Source organism: Passer domesticus, chromosome 9 (genome assembly GCF_036417665.1).
Source record: "Passer domesticus isolate bPasDom1 chromosome 9, bPasDom1.hap1, whole genome shotgun sequence".
Taxonomy (NCBI): Eukaryota; Metazoa; Chordata; class Aves; order Passeriformes; family Passeridae; genus Passer; species Passer domesticus.
Window position 1 is genome coordinate 37,584,708 of NC_087482.1, and position 24,133 is coordinate 37,608,840.

General features: G+C 45.8%; 1 protein-coding gene across 4 annotated transcripts; it reads left to right on the forward strand.

Moving 5' to 3' along the window:
- The first annotated feature begins 717 nt into the window (after positions 1 to 717).
- On the forward strand, positions 718 to 23,379 carry QRICH1 (glutamine rich 1). 4 transcript variants are annotated; one of them, XM_064432838.1, is made up of 11 exons: positions 721 to 777; positions 1,797 to 1,857; positions 5,309 to 5,638; positions 13,869 to 14,885; positions 17,160 to 17,337; positions 17,908 to 18,062; positions 18,817 to 18,931; positions 20,268 to 20,376; positions 20,732 to 20,883; positions 21,582 to 21,672; positions 22,447 to 23,379. In XM_064432838.1, exons 3-11 carry the CDS (start codon positions 5,330 to 5,332, stop codon positions 22,637 to 22,639), a joined length of 2,319 nt encoding a protein of 772 aa, XP_064288908.1. In that variant the 5' UTR covers positions 721 to 777; positions 1,797 to 1,857; positions 5,309 to 5,329; the 3' UTR covers positions 22,640 to 23,379. The 4 variants fall into 4 exon arrangements, with proteins under 4 accessions (XP_064288909.1, XP_064288908.1, XP_064288907.1 ...); XM_064432836.1 differs by having other exon boundaries at positions 751 to 848; XM_064432839.1 differs by lacking the exon at positions 1,797 to 1,857 and having other exon boundaries at positions 718 to 777.
- The last annotated feature ends 754 nt before the right edge of the window (positions 23,380 to 24,133 follow it).

Here is a 24,133-nt window from a genome sequence, read left to right on the forward strand (position 1 = left end):
TGTACAAACACGGCCGCAGCGCCCTCCCCCCTTAAGGTGGTCTCGAGTGGGGCGGCCCCTGCTCGGCCCCGGGCCGGGCTCAGAGCGGTGTCCCCGCGGAACTGGCATGACCCCCGTGCCATGAGCGCCGTGCCTGCGCCCCTGGAGCTGAAACCAGCGCAGGGAGACCCTGCCCAGCCGCACGGGCCACCTTAAGCGGGGCCGGGGCGCCGCGCCGAGCACACGGGCCCGTTGAGGCCGCCCCGGCGCGGTGCCGCGGGCCGCTCTCCGCTCCATGGGGACTCCGCGCCGCGGCCCCGCCGGTGCAGGCCGCGCCGGCCTCGGCGCCCTGGCCGGGCAGCCCGTGCGCCGGGGCCCGGCCCCGCGGGGCGCGACTCGCAGCCTCGCCCCGGGCGCTGCGCGGGGACGGCGCCGCGCTGCACCCGCAGGCCGCCAGGGAGCGGGGCGGCCGCGGGGAGCCTCTCGGCCGGCGTCGCTGCACGGCCACGCGGTACTGGTGGCGTCCCGGCTGTGCGGGGTCTGTCCCTGTCCCTGTCCCTGTCCCTGTCCCCGTCCCTGTCCCCGTCCCTGCCCCTGTCCCCACCGCCGCCTCCTGCGCGTCCCCGCGGCCGCGCCCCCCCCCCCGCGCAGGGCGCCCCCCAGCGGCCGCAGCCGCCCCGCCGTGGCCAGGCCCCTTTAAGGCGCGGGGCGGGCCTAGGGGCTGAGCTCTCGCGGGGCTTGGGAGCCGCGCTCTCGCGAGGCTGGGGCAGCGCGCTGATTGGCTGCAGGGGGTTGAATGTAAGATGGCGCCCAGGGAGCTGTGAGGGGAAAAGACTCGGGGCCGAGGCAGCGGCGGCGACAGGGCCGGGGTGAGGCGGGGCCGGGTCGCGCCGCAGCGCAGCCGGGCCGGCGGGCCGGGGTAGTGCGCGGCGGCGGCGGGGCTGGGTGGGGCCCCCCTTCGGGCGCGGGAGGAGGAGGCGGCGGTTCCGGGGGCGGCGCGGGCCCGGCGGGGAGGGGGAGGGGGCGGCCCCGCCTGCCGCGCGCGCGCGCGCTTTCCTGGCCCGCGCGGGCGCGCCCCCCGCGCGTCCCCCCCGCGCACCGGGCGCGTCCCCGCGGCCCCCCCGCCCGGGCGGCGAGGCACCGGAAGGCGCGGCCTGTGCGCGGCCCCGTCCCCGCGGAGCCCCCGACATGGCTCCTGCCGGGGGGGCGGGAGGCGGTGTCACGGCGCCGCCTGCGGGCCCGGCCCGGCCGCCCCGCCGGCAGACAAAGGCGGCGGGAGCGGCCGGGGCACTGCCGGTCCCCGCGGGCGGGGGAAGCCCCGCAGGCTCCGCGTCCCCGCTCGGGCGGGACGGAGGCTGAGCTGCAGCCGGCGGTCTCGGGGCCTAAGTACGGAGCTTCGGCTCGTCTCGGCCGGTGGCCGAGCGGTCCGTGGCGTTCCCGGCTGTCGCTCGGGGCAGCGCCGGGAGCACCTGCGGCGGGAGGGGTGCGGGGTTGCCTGTGGATGCGGTCACTGCTGCTGCTGCCTTGTTCTAAGTTCTGTGCGCCAGTAACTCCGGTGTCACCCACCGTGCCGCGCCTGTCGCCGCACGGCGCTCTGTGACAGATGTGCTCACACAGCCGTTCTCAGTAGCACCAGGCTGAGAGACAGAAATTGGGCATCTTGCAATTCCTCAGTAGGAGCTGCTAGCTGCGTGGATGATCATCTTTGTTTCCCGATTTTTTTTTTTTCTTAATGGAATACATATTAAAAATAAAATGACTTAATAAAAAAAGAGGAACTGGGGATGGAAAGGGCTTCTTTGTTCTGTCTTCTCCAGAACGTTACAAGTCTAAGAGCTCAGGACAAGAGCAGCAGAAATACATGCAACATGGTGACTGGTGAGTCCAGATTGTCCACATGCTGCAAGTTGTGTGTGTGTTTTCAGTAACCTCAGTCTAAGTTTTATCAACTAACCGTATGTGCTCACAATCTTGAAAGAATTTCTTGAACTTACTTCTTGAAAAAAATGCAGTTATGCTGCAGAGAGAGGAGTTATCTTCCTTTATTGGAGAAACTTATTGCCTGGATGCTCTTTTTTAAATTTTAAAATGCAATATTAAAAATATGCTGCTGAGATCCAGTGAGGGTGGACGTTTGCAGTTTCCAGTGTGTGTCTGTGGGGTAAATGGAATGCACAAATTAGTGTGTTTTAATAACTCAAAGTAGTGACTGCAGCAGCAAGCTGTGTGTGTCACCCTACAAAATCCTGTTGAATGCACCCTAGAGCCTTACAGAGGTTTTCTGCCATAAATGCAGGCTGGTTTAGTTTTAATAAGTAAAATCTCTGGGGATGCAGCATTACATTTCTGAATCTCTCTGGACCTGGTACCTGGTCCTGGTGTCTGGACCCTGCTCACAGGGTCTTGGGAAGTGCAGTTTTGGGTGGTTCAGTGCTTCTGGTTGAATAATCTCCAGCAGCCTTAAAACTGATATGAATGTGGGGGACACTTTTGCCTACAGGGTCTGTAACTGCAGCTTAGAGAAAACCTAAGGAAGCTCCTGCTGCTCTTCTGGGGCAGGAACAGGTGCCTGGAGGCATGGTGGGGCTCTGGCCCATGCCTGGCACTTGGAATGCTGCAGGGGCTCAGCTTAGTGGCTCTTAGTAGAGTAACTTCAGGAAAATAGAAAGGAATTTTTTTTTTCATGGTAGAAGAAAGGAAAGAGATTTCTTCTGACATCTTGTGAGAGAGAGAAGATTTACTAGTAGGGGAAGACTGGCCTAGTAGGCTCTTGATTTTGATGCTAACAAGAAATAATTGAAATGGACCAGCTGAGCAGGGTCAAGGATTTGTATTTAAGAAATCAGTGCTTGCTTGGTGGTCAGAAGAGGTTGGTGATTGTTTGGTGGTGGATCTCTGCTGCTTATGCTTCTGGGTGTCTTGTGGCTTCTGGTCTCTTACACAGGAGAGTGAGGTAGCTTGTGAAAGAAGGATTGTGGTTTCAAAAGTAGAAGTGAGGGCTAACAGCTCCCACTGGGAACAGTGGAGCTGCTGACCTCCTTACTTTCTCCTTTGACAAGATTAACAGAAGGTGGATTCCCTGAGTTGTTACAACATGCTAAAAACCAATGCAGGAGCAGGAAGGGAGCACCTGGGAGAGGTGAGCCCATCCAATTTAGCAGCAGCTGGCTGTCAAAGAGCATCTGTGGCACTTGTGTCTGGGATCCTGCTGTCAAAGAACATCTGTGGCATTCATGTCTGGGATCCCAGCATGGCATCCTTGAGGCTTGTTCTTCAGAAGAGTCTTCCCTCTCAGAGCTGTGTCTGCTAGTGCACCTCGGACATGGAGAATGATGATTCTCTTCTGAAAGCCTCACTGTGGTATTGAAGTCAAATACTTGAACATTCCAAGTAGAAGACTGGGACAAGTTAATTGCTCACAATCTGTTTTCCAGCCTCAGAGAGTATAACAGAGCATCATGCAGTTAGATGCAAAACACATTTCAGTGTCCCTGCTGTAGGTCTTGTCTGAGTCCTGAGTCCCTATGGATGCATTAATGTTGTTCTCCCTAGGTTCACCCTGGGCATAGGGTTATCCTGGAAGGGGTTAATAATGTGTGCTGGAGAGGTAGAGTACTCTTGGGTAGCTCCTGAAGAACTGAATAGTCTTACTGGCTCTGTCACCCAGAGCTGGCTTGAAAATGTCAGATTGCTGTCTCAGAATGTTTTTTCTGTCCAGATGTGGGCTCTACAGGAGCTTCTGTATGCTGATATTTGCAGAGCTGTTGGATTTGCTATGTGAACTCCATTATTTGGTGTTTTTTACTAAACATGCTGTGTATTTTAATAATGTCTTCTATAGAAATCTCATACAGCAACAAATGTATCTTAAAGCCTTCAGAAACCATAGATAGAGCACAAGTTACCTCATGTGTGTTCCTGTTACCTTTGATATTAGTTTTTTTTCTCTTGTGAGCCTGGTCCAATGCACTAGCCATGAACCTCCATGTAAACAAAAACTGTTTGGACTGCTGTCACATAACAGTGAAGAGGGGTTAGTGTTTGCTTCAGCTCTCCCAGGTTTTGGTGATAACTGGCACTGGACTCGTGCAGTGTGCTGAGTGCCAGTGAAAGCCATCAGTTAACTCCCATTTTCACACAGGCAGGCTTTTGCAGCCTTGTGTTCAACCATTGCTCTGTCTCAGTTCTACTTTGTTAAATCATGGTGAAAGGATGCATAAAGCTCTGGTTTTGTACCTGTTCTCTTTAGACCTACAGTCACAATGTACATAGTGATGTCTGTCTGTTTTTCCTCCTTTATGCAGCTTGATCTAGTAGTGCTGAATCACCTCTTCTAGTCCTGCTCTTGTGGTGTTTCACATCTTTTCACAACTGTCTCACTATCTGGTGATGTTATGGCTCAAATGTATTTATGCTCTATCAAGGCTAATTAGTGCATTAGAAACAGCCAGTATACTCACTGCAAAAACAATTTGTGGGTTTAAACAAGATAAGTCAATAAGAGAAGAATGCTGTCAGAGTGTACCCTCGAGCTGTCTGATGTTCTCAGGTGGTGGTGGTGGTTTTTTCTTTGCTTTCACTTCCGCCCTGATCATCCTAACTTCTTTTTCTGGCTTTCTGTTGTCTTCACACATAGCATGTTTCGTGTTAACCTCTTCCTATGTTAAACTGACATCAAGAACTGATGCTGCAGTTGCCTTTGTCATTTCCAGAGCTCTGTTTCTCAATGTGTGTAGTTCCCAGTTTGAGGAAATATCTCGATTCCAGCGCTCTCCTTTTGCTTGCCGTGCTCAAATCGATGAGGCTGTCCTAGTCCTAACAGCAATGAGCTGAGTGCTGCATCTGTTGCTCTTCTGTTGTGCTTCCCATTAGCTGCCTAGAATAGAACTGCACGGCCTGATAGAACACCCTGCTCAGTTTCCCACCTCTGCGGCTGCAAAGCAGGGCCGCACATATTGATTGCTGAGCCTCTCTCACTAACAGTGCATGCTGCAAACAAATGGAATGTACCACTGGATTTGTCTGGTGCAGGACTTGCCTGGTCTGGGTGAAGTACAGAGCTAGGAGAGTTTACATGTCAGGGAGCTCTGGGAGGAGGAGCCACACCTGGGTATCGTTCAGACTCCCCTGAGCTGCCAAGGGTTAATCTGAGAAATGTGTAGTAGCACAAAATGCCTCCTAAAACTAAAGCATCTGTCCCGGGCATCTGGCTGTGCATGTTTGCCAGTTTTCATACAGTACTTGGTATGAGAGATTAGTTACTGGAGTTAAGAATATCCTTCATCAAGGGAGTGCTGTAGTTAAGACTTTTACTTTCTCTTTCCTTAAGGAACCCTGAGGACCTTGCAATATGAATAATTCTCTGGAGAACACCATTTCCTTTGAAGAATACATCCGTGTGAAGGCGCGAACGATCCCCCAGCACAGGATGAAGGAGTTTCTAGACTCCCTTGCTTCCAAGGGGCCAGAAGCTCTCCAGGAATTTCAACAGACAGCCACCACCACAATGGTGTATCAGCAGGGTGGCAACTGCATTTACACGGACAGCACAGAGGTGGCTGGGTCTTTGCTTGAACTTGCTTGTCCTGTGACAACCAGTATCCAGCAGCAAACTCAGCCAGAGCAGCAGATACAGGTTCAGCAACCCCAGCAAGTCCAGGTAAGCATCTGAAATCATCTCTGAGTGTATATATGACTTGCCAGTGATGGAGTAGTGTTCAGAGCTGCTCTCTAACCGTAAGTCTCAGACAGGTACTTAAGAGGCAGGGCCAATTAACTTCATATAGAACAGCAATATTTCCCTTTCATTTAAGGAATTTGGTAGTAAATTTGCTCTCTTGACTGTGCCTCCCTGGAGCCCTGCTGTGGGAGGAGCATACATAGCAATGGAGTGGTGTCACCTATTGGAGAAACGGTCCACAGTTCTGGCATGTTCACAACTCCAGAAGCCTTGTGCTCTGAAGCTGCTATAAATACCATCCCCCTCTGACTGTCTGCTTGTTCAGGGTGGCTGTGGGATGGAGCTTGCCTTAAGGATTTTTTTTTCTTAATAAAATCAATAATCTTTAAATAGTTTCATTTGATCATTCTGAAAGTTGTTCTTGAACTGACTTTTAAGTGAGGGGGAAATGCAAGAGAGTCAACTTTAGGGTATGAATCAGGGGAAGATACGTTTCTGGAAAGGAATTCTAAAGAATGCATATGTATCAAGGTAGATTATATGTTTGCACAGTGGAAGGAGTTGTCTTTTTTGTTTTGTTTTTTAAGTAGATATTATGTTAGGTATTTTATTAAGTAAGCAAATCCAGTATCAGAGGAAAAAAAACAATTTTATAACTTGGGAAACTGCTTTTGTCCTCAGATTTTGTAATTTGAAGAGTTCATAGGTGGCAGGGCATTTACTAAAGTTTTTCTATTATATGTCTCTAAACAGCTGAACTCTGGCTGTGGCTGTAATTCTGATACACTACACTTGAGATATGAATCTTTCTGGTTTCTGTAGCAGAATGTAAAGCTGCAAGCTCTTTTTTTTTTCCTTTACAATAAGTGAGGGTATGGAGTCACAAATGACTGGACATCAGGTAGTGTGTACTTGCTGCAGTGCAATAGACTTGTGTCAACAGCTCACTTGTGTGTTTTTAGCCTACAGCAAAGACAAAACTCCTTCACTGCTAACTCGTCTCCAATTACTCTCTATTGAGTAAATGAATGCTTAACTGGGACTTCTGTAACCTGTTGCCCTACCGTGACTTGTGTTGAAAGGCTTTTGAAGAACAAAAACCTGAAGTCTTTGAGGCATGACTTCTCTGCATGAGGCTATTAAAACTGATCAAGAGTGGGTTTGGTTTTGCCAGCTAGTATGTTTTGTGGAAGAAGTTGTTTTTGCAGCAGAAGAGCTAGGAGGGTTGGGTTTTGAGTGCCTCAGCCTTGAAGATGTGTAAAGCCCCCAACTGTAAAAGTCAAAAGGAATCTTTTTTTTTTCCCTCTCACTCTTGCTGCCTTGCTTCAGAACTACCCAATATTCAGGCTTGACCCTTGCAAATCTTTTAGTAACAGAGACAGGAAGGGAGGTCATATATCTTATGCTCCAGAGAAAAATAACCTGACCTTCTTGTAAATAAGCATAGAGTTGCTGCCAGAGACTTGTTCCTGATTTTGGAACTGAATGACCTGCACCCTGTATATGAAAAGCTTCTTATGAAAATTAAGATTGCAGCAACTTTCCTGAAGAATGCTGTCTCCTCTCCTTGTTTTAGAAGTGCCTCTGCTTTTAGATACCTGCTTTCCCATCTGTACAGATCATCATTACTATTTGTATTGCCTACCCTGCTGCTCACTTTAGGTGGCACATTTAGTACTAGATGTGGCTGCAGCTTTTGTGTATCAGCAGTGCAGCTGAACTCAGGTGTATTTGAGTAGCTAGCTCAGAATTATCTTAGTTTTTCTGCAAGAATAGGGTGGAGAAGAATGTCTTTACCCCTTTGCAAGAGTGTTTTTCTGTCTTTCAGGATTTCTTATTGGAACATAATTTATGTTAAACTCGTGATTTAGGGTTCACTCATCTCTGCACTGTCACTGTGGCAGCAGTGGCAGAGCTCATCTTCTGGATGAAGCTGGATTTTGTTATGACACTGGGGAATGACATTGTTCCACCACAGCAGTGCACCTGGTCCAGGTGGCTCCTGTGCTGAAATACTGCTTGTGTTGTATTATGATGAATTTTGGTCGTCTGCTGAAGCCTCTTAGCTTTTGATTAAACTTGTCATCTTGGTGCTTGAATTGGTAATCTGTTTAGTTCTTGCTAATCCAGTTGCAAGTCAGTGGAAGACCCTTTAAATGACTGTGCTTATGTCTGGCAGTGTGACAGTGCTGCTGGGGGTGACTGACAGTATGACCAGTCAGATGACCTCACAGTTGGAAGTGCTGCTGATGATCCTACAATCATGGAGATAGTGCTCAGGTTTCATCCTGGGTTTTACTTGCTGTGAACAGCTAAATACAGAGTGTCACTGCTTGCTGCTTTTATTTATTCTAGAAAAATAAACTTTCTCTTTTAACAAGTTGTTGCCTTAAGGCTTTCTTGCCTAAAAGGCTCAATAAAATCTTACCAAATGTTTATTTTATAGGATGAGTGGATGCAGCTGTTGGGTTATGTACAGTGGTCATTGCTACAGTTAAGTGTCCTGCAGCTCCTTCCACACCCAGTGTCACAGGGGTGCCATAAGTGACCTTAAGAAGGAGTTTAGTGTGTCAAGTTGTCATACCTTGTTGTGCCTCAGGGAGTGGCAGGGAAAGTCCCTGGTTTACTTCAGTCAGATAAGAGTTTTATCAGCTCTGCTTTTGGTGAGATTGTTGTTTGTTGGTCCTGTGCATAGAGGCCCTGGAATTGATGATGCCAGTGAGGTGTTCAGTGCTGACTTGCTTCCCAAATATGGTGCTTCTGCAGAGGTCAGCAAACCTCTCGTGCCTCTTAACCAAGAAACTTTAACTGAAAGAATATCAGAGGACAGAAAGTATCTTTGCTTATGGTGTGTGTGGAGAAAATCCTCAGTTTCAGCTTCTTATGAACAGTCTGAGGTCTAGGTGGCAATATTTTCTTGGGCAGTATTGAGGGGAGGTTGCTACATGTGAGCAAGGTCACAGAAGTGTATGGGGAATGGTTTGTGTAAAATAGCTCTCAGGTAATACTTGTGCCTTTCTAATTGCTCAGTTCCTTTTGTGTTTACTGTTAGTCTATTCTGTGACTTCAGACCTTTATAGAAGGCTGCACATTGTTAATGATACAGGGCAGGGAGAGATGCCCTTAAATAGCTTAGAAAAAAGTCTTATCTCTGGCTCTGCACAGAGTGCATCTTTGCTTCTGATGGATGCACCTTCCTCTTGCCTCTGTACTGGTTCTGAAGTTTAGCTTGGAGGTAGAGTTCCTATTTGCTTATGTTTGGAAAACATGCCAGTATGATTTTAGTGTAGCAGCAGGTATTAATTAGCATTTGCTAGGACTGAGTGGAACAATTCAAAGAATGGTTATAGTCAAGAGTGGTGTTTTTGAGGTAGCATCTGTTTGTATGTGGAAGTACTCTCCTGTTGGAGAGGTAAGCTGTTTCTCCTTGGTTCATGTGTTTTAACTGTCTTAGACCTAAACCCTCCCCAGTGTACAGCTTGACAGCATAATCTTGATATTGTAACTGTTTAAACACACCCAAGGCCTAATTTAGCTGTTGGAATTCTCTCTCTGATGTTGATAAATGAGCAGAGGAAAAACCTGGAGTGAGAGCCAGTCTGGCAGTTGTTCTGAAAAGCTGACTCGCACCCTTCCCGTAGACCTTGTTTACTTAGATAGCAAAGCACTTCCTGTAAAGTAGTTAAATAACAAGTTCTGATATTTCCTGCTACTTCACTGATCAGTCTTTTCACTTACTCTTCACTTACACTTTTCATATCTGTTTTGCACTTGCTTGTACACTTTCTGTTATAACTTTAGAAGGAACTCTTTGTTACTGCGTTAGTTTTTAGTGCTGGACTTGCTTTAGCTTAGGACTTTTGTTGAGGGAACTGTCTTTTAAGTCTTCTGTCCTTAAATTGGGCTAAAAAAAACTGAGATTACTCTTCTCATGCTCTCACCAACTTTTTGCCCAAATATTTCACTTTGTGTGGGAAGTTTGAGATGAACCCCACATTACTTCTGGGGGCATTTGGAGCATACTTCCCACAGCAAGTTGGCCACCTGCCAAAGCCTTCTTACCTCTTGTAGGTTTGGAGCTTGTCACTTGGGGTTCCCTCCAGATAAAACTAAGCTGGAAGATGCAGTCTTGTGTTTTGGTGATGTCACACTTGGCTGGTGGGCAAGACTAGAACTAAATTTTAAATAGTCTTCGGGAAGGTATAGTGTGGACATGTTAGTACATCTCCAGTCTTGCTCTGGAGATCTGCTGTTGGTGTCTAATACTGCTTGTTGGTTTAAATACAGCTTCAGAAACCAAGATCTCTTTGTGAAAAGATGCATTTAAGAGCCTGTCAGGTGATCAAGGAAAAGCTACATATCAAAAAATCCATGCGGGAAAGAGTTGCTCTGTGTGCTCATTTAGAGTTAGATTTTAGGAAATACTAGATAATCCAGTCAGTCTGCAGATGAAAGAATTCACAAGCAAAGAAAATCTCAGTTGTTTCAGAACTGCTGTTCTGAAACACGTTTGATTCCTTTTTGGGCAGAGAATCCACACAGGGCAGACATATTATGACTCCTACTTGCAAGTTTGTCTATCAACCGTTAGGAAAAAATGTTTTGGCAACCAGGCTTCAGATGTGCTCATGGTCCTGGGGTTACTTTTTTACTCTTTGCATTTGTTCAGTCCAGCACAGAATATGGTTTTGGGCTTGATGTGACAGAATTCCTTTAAGGGAATTTAGTTCTGCCCTTGTTACGATACAGGGTTGATTTCTAATGTTTCTGGTTTTCTAGGCAGCTAGTACTTGATCCAGCTTCCAGCTACTTTATGGTGCAAAGGCATTTCTCTGTGTCATGGTAGCCTGCTGGGAGGTGATTCTTTCATGCTGTTGGATCCAGACTTTTTGGCAATAAATAATGTTTCAGTGCTGGTAACTTGGTATGTTCCTTTCTTGCACCAGTAACCCAGGAATTGCCAGCATAACATGTTTTTACTTTAATCTTCAACATAAAATGAAAACTTAAAGGCCTTTGTTGGTCTTGGCCTGTAAATTAAAAAATTTTAAACATTCCCCTTTGTACAGAGTCTTTTATAAAGGCTGCTGCATGTAATTCTTTGTTTCACTTGAGGAAAAGAAGGGCAATGAGGTCAATATAAGAAGCCACTGGTCTCGGACCGGGTTAAAATCTGTAAATCTGGAATGGATGCTTGTAGCACTCCTGGATACAACCTACTTGAAAATAGGGAGGGATCTGCTCCAAGATACAGTTGTGAAAAATGGATGTGTAATTCGCAGGGGAAGCATAATGTGTGGTAGTTAGAGTTCCAATATCTTTTTAAATAGGACCACTCTCTAGTCAGAAGCATGATGTCTGCAGTTTGGAACATGGACAGCTTCAAGTGATTCTGGAGTTTGACTTCATGTTGTTTGGGTCTGGACTCGTTCTTTGGGTGTTAACAATAGCAGGGTGGACTCTAAAGCAGTGGCAAGACTGTTGTAGGAGTTAGGATTTAGTCCTGGGGGGGTTTGCAAGGCCTCAGGGTGTGACTGCTATCTGTTCAAAGTGGTGGAAGTTGCTGCTGACTTTCAAATACTGTAGGCTCAGGCTCTAGAATGGTTAATGGCTCAAAGCTGTGCCAAGGGAAGTCTGGAGTGGACATTAGGAAGCATTTCTGTACCAAGAGAGTGGCCAAACACTGGAACAGGCTTCCAAGAGGTGGTTGGTGCCCCAAGCCTGTCGTTATTTAAGAGGCATTTAGGCAGTGCTGTGAATGACATGCTGGAGATTATGGTCAGTCCTGAAGTGGTAGTTGGACTCGATCAGTGGAGGTCCCCTCAAACTGAAACAGTCTGTTTACAAGAGCAGAGGGGAGCAAATGCTGTCTTGTTCCATTTGTTCTTAGGCTGCTCCTCTTGCTGACAATGCCTCTCTCTTAAACCAGTTCCATTACCTTTCTAATTGTGCTTGTGTGATAAAATTGTTTCAGCACAGAAGGAGACTTTGAATTCTTACTAGTAGCAAAAAAAAAAAAAAGTCTTTCCTTTATGTATGTTACAGCACTCACAGGAGCTGTAATGTGAAATTTTGTATGGATAAAAGGAGGGGGTGCTTTTAAGGTGCTCTCAGTCAACCTGTGCAAATTGTGAAAACACTACAGAAGTACAGGGCAAATGACACATTTACCTTTTAACATCATTTTGAATCATAGCAGATAAAGCAAACATTTCTTGTGGGAGACTGAAAATATCAGTGCAATAAAATGTGTAATTTGTTCAGTCTTTGGCTTTGCTTTGCAGGTAATCTTCTGAACAAGGATTTAAATTAATAGTAAAGACCATATTAGTGATTTTTAAAGTTAAGTATTTTGGAGAATTCTTGCCTTAGGGGTATGATTACAACTGGCTTTCTTAAACTGAGCCCTTACCTGGTATCCATGTTTGGGCCTGTTTGCCCAAGGCAGTACTCATGCTCCAGGGCAGAACAATATCAAATAGAACTGAGGAAACATCCCATAGGTGGGTTCATCTTTTTCAACTGAGTGCCTGATCAAATCACTCACTGATGGAGCTTTTTAAACTTTCATGCTGACATAAGGTCACATGCCTCTTGTTACCTTGCAGGAAATTATTATAGAGTCACCACGGCATCTGGATTGCAGTACACTGCACAGAGTTCCCAGAAGGAACTATACCCTATTCTTCCTGGAAATGAATTAATTCTTAACAGGAGGTGATTTTTAAATCTGGCCTGCCAGTGGGGCATTTTGCTACCCCAGTTTTTTCCTTAGCAACTCTTAATTAGCTGTAAATGGGTCCTTAACATTTTTCAAGACTTCTTAGCAGTGATGCTGGGAAGTGAGATTTTGTGCACAGCAGGCCTGCATTGTGGTTCTTTTTGGTATTGTCAGGCTGACTGACTAGTGTGCTGTCTCTGTGCAAATGCTGCATTAGTCTGCCTGAATCCAGGAAGAGAGGTAGGAAAAGGTGAGAGAACTGTGAGTAGGAAGACATTTAGTCGTGCAACTAAAATAAGTCCTTGTTGGCTTCAGAAAGAGGTGTTGAGTAATTAATTGCCTCCCTTAAGATAAAGTGTTAATGAGGCCTAGAGAAACAGATGGTCATGAGTACCTGGAATATTGCTTCTAGGACAAGGCAAATGTAACAAGTTGTCTGTGTCAATGTGAGGAAAAGTGGAGAAGTGTCTGGACAAGGGATGTGAAGCTATTGAGACCTGAAATTCGTTCTGGGGGCTACTTTTGGCTGCTGGCTTTCAGTGTGCTGCTGCACTGCTGCTAGGTATTGTGGCAGACCTCGGACAAACGAGCATTAATGTGAGAGGGTGTGATTTTTTTTTCCCTCTAAAATAAAAGGAACTGGTTGGGAATCAAGTCAACAGATTTGTCTGTGTTATTCAGCATTGTCTAAGTGCGTGAGCTAAAAAATACAACTGAGTAGTTTGGACAATAAATGGTATTAAATGGAAAAGTAAATAATGAAAAAAAGATTGGTTTTAATTATCATTGCCAAAGAAATTCTTCTAGAGTTTACAAAACATGCTGCAGCATAGGCCAGTAATGCATGACAGAGATTGAGGTTGAACTTGCCACATTCTGTGTTGGCACCTGCTTGAGCAGTGTTACTATTAATGATAGGTTTCAAAGTAATATTCCTGTGCTTTATGAGGAGAGAGCCAAGTGCTGGTTTCAACTTACCCATATTTCTTATTGCCTGTCACCAGCAAGTGATCCTGTGGCCATCTTGGGACTGGGGTGGGCAGCAGTAGAACAATCTTTAGAGCATGGTAAGAATGAGGCAAGCTCCTGTGATTGTAACGTGAATGACTTTTAAGTCTTGGTATTGCAAGACCTGTGCTAAAGTAACATTTTAGCAATGCAAATAGTTTTGAAGACTCTTGGATTCCAAGGATGGAATCTGTTGGCTTGAGCCCATAGATCTGGGAGGGTGGAGATGTAGCTCACATGCTGTTCTCTGTGCTGAGAGTCATGTGCAATGCTGAGCAAACACATCTACTGTATCACTGTTGTCAACCAGGCACTTCTGGAATAACTTGGTTCATTTTCCTGAAATCTTTACTAATGGATTAATGCATGGACTCAAAAGTGAGCATAAGAGACCTGGGGCATAGATCTTGGGTGACAGACCATCTCTGCTGAATCACTGGTGTTTGCTGATGTCTCACTGGTGGCTTGGTGTCGTTGCAGGTTCAGGTCCAGGTCCAGCAGTCACCGCAGCAGGTCTCCGCCCAGCAGCTCTCTCCACAGCTCTCTGTCCATCAGGCTTCGGAGCAGCCAATACAGGTCCAAGTGCAGATCCAAGGCCAGGCACAGCAGCAGGCATCCCAGACAATACAGAGTCAGTCTCTTCAGAGCCCCAGCCCCTCGCAGCTGCAGGCAGCTCAGATCCAAGTGCAGCATGTGCAGACTGCCCAACAGATCCAGGCTGCAGAGCTACAGGAGGAGCACATACAACACCAGCAGATCCAGGCCCAGCTTGTGGCAGGACAGGCCATTACTGGTGGCCAGCAGATCCAGATCCAGACAGTCGGGGCACTGTCACCCCCACCTTCTCAGCAAGGCTCCCCACGGGAGGGAGAGAGGCGGATCAGCTCTGCGAGTGTCCTTCAGCCAGTGAAGAAACGTAAAGTGGATATGCCTATTACTGTATCGTATGCTATTTCAGGGCAGCCAGTTGCCACAGTGCTGGCCATTCCTCAGGGCCAGCAGCAAAGTTATGTCTCTTTACGGCCAGACTTGTTAACAGTGGACAGTGCCCACCTGTACAGTGCCACTGGGACCATTACTAGCCCCACTGGAGAGACGTGGACCATCCCTGTTTACTCCGCTCAGCCGCGTGGTGACCTTCAGCAGCAAAACATAACCCACATTGCCATCCCTCAGGAGGCCTACAATGCCGTCCACGTCAGTGGCTCGCCCACAACACTGGCTACAGTGAAGCTGGAAGATGACAAGGATAAGATGGTGGGAAGTACTTCAGTAGTGAAGAACTCTCATGAGGAAGTGGTGCAGACTCTTGCTAATTCGATCTTTCCAGCACAGTTTATGAATGGCAACATCCACATTCCAGTGGCAGTGCAGGCTGTGGCAGGGACATACCAGAATACAGCACAGACGGTGCACATATGGGACCCACAGCAGCAACAGCAGCAGCCCACACCCCAAGAGCAGGGGCAGCAGCAGCAGCTACAAGTCACTTGCTCAGTAAGTTAAAACTGCCTTTTGGTCTCAGTTGGTGATTAACAACTTACAAATGTTTTGGAGAGGGAGCATGCCAGCAGACAGCTGGTGTCTGGGAAGCAGAGATGCATCTGTCCCAGAAGCCTGAATGTGACACAAGGCACTTGGCTCCTGATGGGTATAAGACTTTCATGTGATAATGTTGGTACGTAGTTGTAGGATTCAAAACACTCCAAAAGAAAGTACAGTCTTGATCTTAGTGTTAAAAATTAATAGATACATATTGATTGCCAGACTCTTCATAGTGGGTATTCTGAGATCTGCAGTATTTTCCTGAGCTGTTCCAGGGGTTGCAGTGGTCAGGCAGGGATAATTGCAGCCAAATAAGGTGTGCTAATATGTACTAGTCATGATCAGTTACTTTGTGTTATGTTGCACATGGGAGTCCACAGCAGTTCCCGAGCCCGGGTAAACTGAAGTTATGAGCAAACTCCTGGATCAAGTGTACTTTAGGGTACGTAAAGTATTTAAAATAAAATACCCTAAATACATAGACAGTTCCAGGAGGAATGTACTCTCTCTCTGGGGGGGGGGGGCAGTAAAGCTACTAGAGGTGAACATCATGCTTTTGGGAGTTGACCCTCTCAAAACTGTGAAAGTGAGAATTTGCCTGCCTGCCCTGTGCTGTCCTCTGGCATTGTGCTTCTGGGGGATCTGGGCAAGTTGCAGCAATTTTTCTCTATTTGTGAAAAATACAAGTTTGTTAAGAAGCATCTGCCAGCTCAGTAGATTCACATCAGCCTGTGTCCAGCCTTCACACTGGAGAAAGGTGTCTGTGAGGTTAGGGCAGAAGACTGTCCCTTGGATTGGGCTGATGGAGGGAGTTGGCTCTGGAAAGCTTTCAGCTCTCTGGAGAGTAATGTGGCAGCACTCTGGAGGAGAGCAGAGGCTCAGTCCTGGCTCCTACAAAGACAAGGTGTCAGTTCACCCTTGGACTTGTGAAGGCAGAGAGGCTTTGCTCCACTACTTAGTCTCCATCTGCCTCAATTAAAGCTGGGCCTTTTCAGTCACTCTCTGTTACATGCTGAAGGTGCAGGGGCTAATAAGCAAAAAGCCAATAAGAGCTGATGCAGAGAATAAAAAGCCGGCCAGAGGGGGTTGGAAGGCTCCAGTCTGAGCTCTTGCAGACTTTGGCTCTTAAGCCTTTGGTTTTTTGTACTAAGTAAGGTACAGGTATTTAAAGTCTCTGTGCTGTTTTCCTATGCCATGGTCTCTAGTACTGTCAGAGCAACTTCCACTAATATTGGCACTTAGCAGTATCAAAGGAAAAGCTGCTTTTTGGAGTAGCTCTTAGGAAGGAAAAAGCAAAACTGTTTTGATACAAGAATTGCTATTTCTGTAACATTCAGGGTACCAGTGAGAGTTTGACTAAGGTCTGTAAAGCTGTTAATTGAGATAGCTATGAGGCTCTGGCATAGAATTGAAAACCTGTAGCAAAGAATGCAGAGTGAGTGCAGCTGAAGGGCTTGCTGCAGGTTTTAGATTGGTGTTATTTGTTGCCTGACAATAAGTTTCAGCTTGAGATTGAAATTCTTGGTGACCTAAGGTCCCATTGCAAAGTAAATTTCCAAAGGGTCTGGAGATGCCTTAGGTCTATAATAAGTAATGCAGTCACTCTTCACACAATAGTAGCTACTTCCCATTATTAATATTTGGTATTTTGAGAACATCACATTGGAATTGAATTGATGTTTTGATGCTGTGTTCTAGTCTTACTGCTTTATACCTTTTACAAGTGAATTAATCTTATTTATCACTTATGCTAAGAACAGAACGTCTTTATTCTGTGTGCCTGTTATGTACTACTTGAAGAAGAGAGTCTGGATAGGGAGGGATGCCAGTGGTGTATGGCATGTGATTGCACCCAGGACCTTCCTTAGGGCAGTCTAGGTGTGGAGCAGCAGTGAATAAAGCTGGTGGCACCTTCCTGTTCAGGGGCTGGTGGTCTCTGTAGGTTGCTCTTGTAGTGAGATGCACTTCAGTGGTGATTCAGAGTGACAAGTGAACTGAAGATAGATCTGTCCATTCAAACTGAAAGAGTTTTTGGAGTGTTGAATATTCTTTTGTGAGCAGCAATTCAGGTTGGACAGCAAAAGTTGCATTCCTTGGATTAATTTCTTGTTGGGAGTGTTTCAGAAGGTTGATATCCTGGGGCTACAGGTATTGTGGGATTCTTGGGTGTTGTCCAGCTGTTGCATGTTGAAGTGTGTATATAAACTGAAGGGTTTTCTTTCACAGGCTCAAACTGTTCAGGTTGCTGAAGTTGAACCACAGCCGCAGCCACAGACTTCACCTGAACTTCTGCTTCCAAACTCTCTGAAGCCAGAAGAAGGTCTTGAAGTGTGGAAAAGCTGGGCACAGACCAAGAATGCAGAGCTGGAAAAAGAAGCCCAAAATAGACTAGCACCTATTGGAAGTAGGTGTCATTGACAATATGCCCTTTGTTTCCTTTCAAGTAGGATCAGGAATGACTAAAATGTTACATGTGTACTGCTCTGGAAAAGCCTTTTGTTTAATCAGTGATTGTTCTTACATTTAAATATTAATTTGCTCTGCTGCACTAATTATTGTGTATTCCCACTGCCACAGGACATGTATTAACTCTGCTGAGCCCCCTTGAGCACCTGGGCTGATAGCAGTAGAAAAGGACACTGCATGGCTGTGGTGCATGGACAAACTGTCTGTCCAAGCTGGTAGAACAGTCATGGAGTTGCTGTTGCTGCAGGGCAGCATTTCACTGGGGACATGGTGAAAGAAGGCAATAGTCATGCATTTGGTAGGGCAGAGCATCTTCCTATCAAACTCTTGCCTGTTTTATCTTTTAGTATTTCTGACAGCCTAAGATCTGTCAGAAATTGCTTTACTATACTGGGAGAATGAGGTAGTGCTGGACCTGCCAGATAGAATGCCAGGAGATGTGGGAAATCTTTCCTGAAATAATATGGCTTTATGACTTAAATAATATACCTTTGTTTTGTTTTTCCAGGGCGTCAGCTGCTGAGGTTCCAGGAAGATCTCATCTCTTCAGCTGTGGCTGAGCTGAATTATGGTCTGTGCTTAATGACACGAGAAGCTCGGAATGGTGACGGTGAACCCTATGATCCAGATGTGCTCTACTATATCTTCCTGTGTATTCAGAAGGTAGGATGGGACAGCTCTCTGTGCTGCAGAACTGTCCCTGTTGTCAGCATGTGTAGGGGGATTCCTGGTTATAAAAATAGAGACTGTGGCTTCTATTAAGCTTACCAACAATTTCATAAGGAAAAGTCTTTTTGCTTAAAAAACTTTGAAAACATCAGATGACTTGTCTGTCCTTAGTGCAAGCAATGCTTTAGTCTATGAGTTAACTTTATGAATAACTGGGTTCAGTATCACAATAAAAATAATAAATCCATTTAGCTTTTTTTATTGAGAGTAGACTTGGATGATGTTTAAAGAAGTTGTCAATGTCAAGACTTAAATTTAGTTGAAGCTTTAACAGGCAAGAACTTAGCTTTATGTGCTATGGGAAGTATGAACTTTCTGGAAGAGCTGCAGGAACAGAGCTATACTTGGACAGGGAAATTGAGCATCCTTGTTGTTAACCTGAAAAAGTAGTGTCCACTAGTCATGTGAAATAACTAGAAGTGAGCACACCTGAAATAAAAGGTGAAATCCAATCAGCTTTACTTTTTAAGGTAGTTTTTCCTTTTTCTGTCTTGGCATTGCCATGGTAGTAATGGAGATTACCTACCCTGTATTCACCTTGGTTTGAGAGTACTCACTCTTTAAGTAAATGGTATTCAGTGCTGTGCTGTAAAATGCTCAGCTGAGGATGTGGGCCCTTAGGATGAGGTCTGGTCTGAGGAACACACTTGCTCCCACTGTACTGGCCTGTGTTGTGCATCTCTTGCAGTATCTCTTTGAAAATGGCCGAGTGGATGACATCTTCTCAGATCTCTACTATATTCGGTTCACTGAATGGCTGCATGAAGTTCTTAAGGACATACAGCCCCGTGTTTCACCTCTTGGTAAGGGCTATTGTTTAAGAACTGTAAAACTTTCCAGAGCTTGGAATGTTTAAACTGAACCTGCAGCAGGAGTGTAGTCTGAATAGAAACCCTTTTAAAGTATGTGACATCCCTAGGCTAGCTAATGCTGGTCAGGGAGAAAAATGTTTGCAGTGAATGCTGGGGCTACTGCAGTTGTCAGGCTCTAGCCCTGACTGTCATTGAGCATTATTTGTCTGTCACTTGTCACCAATCAGAAGGCACATTGTGGGGACTTTGTAGTGTCATGAGATTGGCTTACTTGGCAGCCAGCTGATCCTTGATTTGAATCAGGTTTCCTAATCTGAAGTGGTAATACATCCTGCCTTTAATATGTATTGTTTCTTTGGGAGATAATACATCACTGTCATAGTGCCATGTAGCCAGATGGATTCTGTCTGCAGAAGCAACTGAGTGTCAAAGGAAAAAACCAATGAGTGAATCAAGCCTCCAGTGCTGCAGTCAGTTGTAGCTCAACCTTATGTTTAGGAGATGATGGCAACAGGGATGGGGGAAGCAGTTCCAGAAGAGACAAATTTTGACAGAGAACTGTATGAGAACTAGATAAAAATGGCATTTTCAGAGCATGGAAACCTGGTTTCTCAGGGCTTCATTCCCTTTGATATGTTTGGACATGAGTGAAGAAGTTATTCTTATGTTCAGTAATTCAGTAAAGTAGCTGATGTTACAGGCTAGGTGGCTAAGTGGCACCATGAGTTTTGGAATCCTTTTGTTTTCAGTCTGGCTGTTTGATCAGTGCTTTGACATTCCACAAGCCCCAGAGTTCATACTGCTGTCTGTTTTTCTGTTTATCTGTGTATTTGGAGTGTAGTATTTTTCTTCTACACAAAGCGGGGGAAAAAAAAATCTGAGAATCAAAGGATTACTCATGTGTCCAAATACATCACTTGGCACTGTGTGCTCCCTGAAGCTGTGCACAGGGCCAAGAACTGATTTGTTACAGTGGCCTGCCTGCTCTCACATGTTATTGGATTAAGAGCATCTGCACTGGAGTCAAGCCAATAATTAAAAGCTGTTTAAGTGCATATTCTTTTCTCTATGGGCTGGGATGTATAGGCATGTTGCACAAGCATACTCTCCACAACTAGAGGTTGATGGATATGTACAAGTGTTTCCTGACTGTACCTGCTCTTTAAAAAGTTATTTGCAGAGCACTGAATCTTGACATTAGTGAGAATCTCCTCTTTCTCCTTCTGTTAAGATTTATATGCTCTCCAGTACTTACAGACTGTAAAATGCTGCCTGTGCTCTTGTTGTGTCTGTCCCCTGGCATGATGCTGACTTCTGATTATTGCAGGTTACATCCTCTCCAGTCATGTAACAGAAGAGATGCTGTGGGAGTGTAAGCAGCTTGGAGCTCACTCCCCTTCCACCTTGCTCACTACACTGATGTTTTTTAATACAAAGTAAGTACTCAGGTCTTAGGGAATCTTGGGGAATAAAAGAACTTCAGAGACCTTAATTGGATTGTTGTGAAACTGCTGCACTGCATAGAGCAAAACCATGAGTTTCAAATGGTTGCACACAGAGCCCACTTGTAGCTTCATCAGACAAAGAAGATGCAGTATAACAAGGAAGTGAGCTAGCAGAGGGCAGACTGAACCTGTGTTTTTTTTTATGCTTTGCTGCTGGTAGAGTCCTTAACCCAGTGGTTGGTTTGAGCTTCAGCCTGCTCATGATGACTAAAGATGACTACCTTGCTGTTGTGACTATGTCCCTTGCTTGCCTCTGAATGTCCTGTGCTGTGTTCTTGCTGCTCAGATACTTCCTGTTGAAAACAGTAGACCAGCACATGAAGCTGGCCTTCTCCAAGGTGCTGAGGCAGACCAAGAAGAACCCTTCTAATCCCAAGGATAAAAGCACGAGTATCCGCTACATGAAGGCTCCAGGCATGCACCAGACAGGACAGAAAGGTAGTGTCTAGGGGGTTTCTTTGCTAGTGTTTTACTTACTTGGGCTTGAAGAAGTGGATGAAGCTGGAGATGTTTTCAGGTAGGGAATCCAAGGCTCTGCCAGTTACCTGTAGCCTGGCAGTATGTGTTCTCCATGCATCCTCTCCAAGAGAGGATAGCACCTTCTAATCATAACCCTGGGGACATACCTTACCTGAGGCATGTGGGTCTCATCAGGAACTAAGGATAATTTTTTTGTTACTTTTGTTTGTTTGTTTGTTTTTATGGGCAAAGAGACTATTGGGTGTAAATGCTTATGAAGAGATGGAGAAAATTCTTTGGGAGGGTTTCTCTTACCTTGATTCATGTGAACTCATAAGAATTCCTATGTAAGTACAATCTATCCTCTTAAAAGCACAGGATGCAACTGAGGCTTTGCAGTCTCAGTAGTGAGATTTCCCTTATTTTGCACACTGGTAGAGGACAAATGGAAAGAAGGATACGGATGGGTTGTGGTCTTCAATAGCCTGAGGATACAGCAAGCTGTGCTTAATGCTCTAAGCATTTATAGCCAGGTGCCTCTGCCCTGGAACAGCCATATGTCTCTTGCCAGCTCTTGTACAGTGACAAGGTGCTGCAGTGCAGAGGCTCTAAGGTACTGCTTGGTGTGCTGTGCTTACACAGAGTGTCTGACAGACTTCTGGGGGGCTGGTTTGTAGTTACAGATGACATGTATGCAGAGCAGACCGAGAATCCAGAGAACCCCCTGAGGTGTCCGATAAAGCTCTATGACTTCTACCTCTTCAAATGGTGAGAGCTCTCATCTGTGTGTGTGGTGCTTGTCTGCTGTGACTGGGGAGCTGCACCCTGTGCCTGGCCTAGTTTTCAGTGCTGTGTGATAGCACTGACACAATTTCTCTATTTCCATAAATTTACTTAAATGGAGAAGGGGTGCCTATGTGAGAGAGTGGGATTAACTCTGATGGCATGTAAATTAAATTTTTGGGGTATTTAAGAGACAAATCCTGATTTGTGAACTGGCTGCTCTTAATCTTGGACATTTACTGTGTTGACATGAACTTGTTCTTCTGCTTGTGGTTTGCAAGTCATCTGGCAGCATCCACTACTGAAGGTAGGATTAGAGTCCTATTCAGACCAGCTTCTGAACAAAAATAAGGACTTGCTATGGAGATTGGAGGGTGCCTCAGAGGACTCCTCTCTAAATTATGATGATTCTGTAATTTAATATAATGGTTCATCTGCACAGATGGATCTGCAGGTAGCCTGAATGTGAAAATACTCCATCCTTTCTTCACTCTGAAGGACCCCTAAAGCCATGTGTGTGTTATGGTTACCAGTGTGAAATAAAAACTACTTTGCTGTAGTCCTCACCATGGCTTTTTAACCTTGGCATGTCCTAAAACTTTGGAATGAATGTTGCCCCTAGATGTATCTCTGTACCTTCCATGTGTTATCAGCCAGATATCACTGTCGGGATTTGTGAAGCCTGGGGTGAGGACAGTGGTGGTGTCTCTCTTCCAGGACATTTTGTTAGTCTGGTTATTTCTGATCTTCCTCACACAGCCCCCAGAGTGTGAAAGGCCGGAATGACACATTTTACTTGACACCGGAGCCAGTGGTGGCCCCCAACAGCCCTATCTGGTATTCCATCCAGCCGATCAGCAGAGAGCAGATGGAGCAGATGCTCACCCGGATCCTGGTCATCCGAGAGATTCAGGAAGCTCTTGCCGTGGCTAATGCCAGCACCATGCACTAAGGCATCCTTCGTGGCTCAGATGGGGTGGGCAGGGTGATGGGGGAGGGACAAGCAAAGAGAAATTGTACAGACTTTTACACTAAAGGAGATGCCTAAGTTTTTGGTTTTTTATTGGTGTAGTTATGAAGCCCTTTTAGGCTTCTTCTCTTTAAAAGAATCTAAAGGAAAACCTACCCATTGTGTATCCTACCCAACACACCAAACTGTTGGAACCATTGGAGGCTGCATATCCCCTGCGAGCTGGGAGCTGTGGAAAGCTGCTGGTTGACTCTGGGTTTTTTTTTATGATGTAGAAAACATGAACTACAGGATTGGCCTGGTTGGCTGGGGCCTCTGTCTCCTTGGAGCACGTGCAGCCTAGAGGGCACAGAATGATGGATGGACCTGCTCAGCCAGTGGAGGAGAGGCAGGCATCTTCTTTTCTTGTGCTTGGACGTTAATTTGCTGTTATCTTGGAAGAAAGAGGAGAGAGTGAACTGCAATTATGATTTATACAAAAAAAAAAACAAACCAACAATTTCTATTCAGACCTTTAAGTGACATTTTTAGATGTTAAAAGTACAAACTTTACCACACTCTTCTTTTTTGGCCTAACATTGAGGCCTTAAAGCTTGAGGCTTCTGTGCCTGATGGAATTCTTGTAACATACACTTGTGTATCATATAAAGATACCACCCTGTTTCTCTTATGTATTCTTACTCTAGTTGTTTATTAAGAATGACGAGCACGTCTTTTCAACATGCCATTGAACAATGTGTCTTTATTTGGGGAAGAGTGAGCTGTGAGGGTGGGGGGGTCATTATACAAGGATCAGTATGCAAACTGGTTGTTTTCATCCCTGTTCATGCTTTCCAGCTCAACTCTGCTGGATTTCTTTCACCCCTACAACTTATGAAGGTAGAAGGGCATACACTTCTGTTGAAGGACCTGAATGTCTGCTTGCTGATGGAAGCTCAGTGCCAGGCTAGGAACATGGGATCTGTGAGACCAGATCAGACTGTCCTAATGTTCTGTGGCTTTACCCCTAGGCAAATCCCCCTCTTTCCACCTTTTCAAATGCATCACAACAACAGCATGATGGAGGGGTAGTGGAGAGAAAAGACCTTCCAGGAGCAGCATATGGCTTACTCCTGCTGTTTAACAGCCTTTTCACAGTTTTTAACACAGCTGTGTAGCTTTTGGCATTGTTCATGATCATAATCCCCAGCCCTGTAGCCTTGCCTTGCTGCATCTGAAATGGTTGCTGTATTTTATATTATTAACAAATAGTCTGTTCTTTTGAAGCCAGCAGGTAGCCAACTGTGCTTGAAATGGGAGATCACTTGCCAGGCTTGTTACTTGTGCCACCAGCTTCTTGGATGCAGAGAAATTACTCTGCTTCTTGAACTTGTCTTCCCTGCTTCTCCACCTCATGTCCCTTCCCTGTTCCAAAATACACAGATAAATACTTAGATATATATTAAGTAAAAGAACTTAAACTTGTGTACAAGCAAG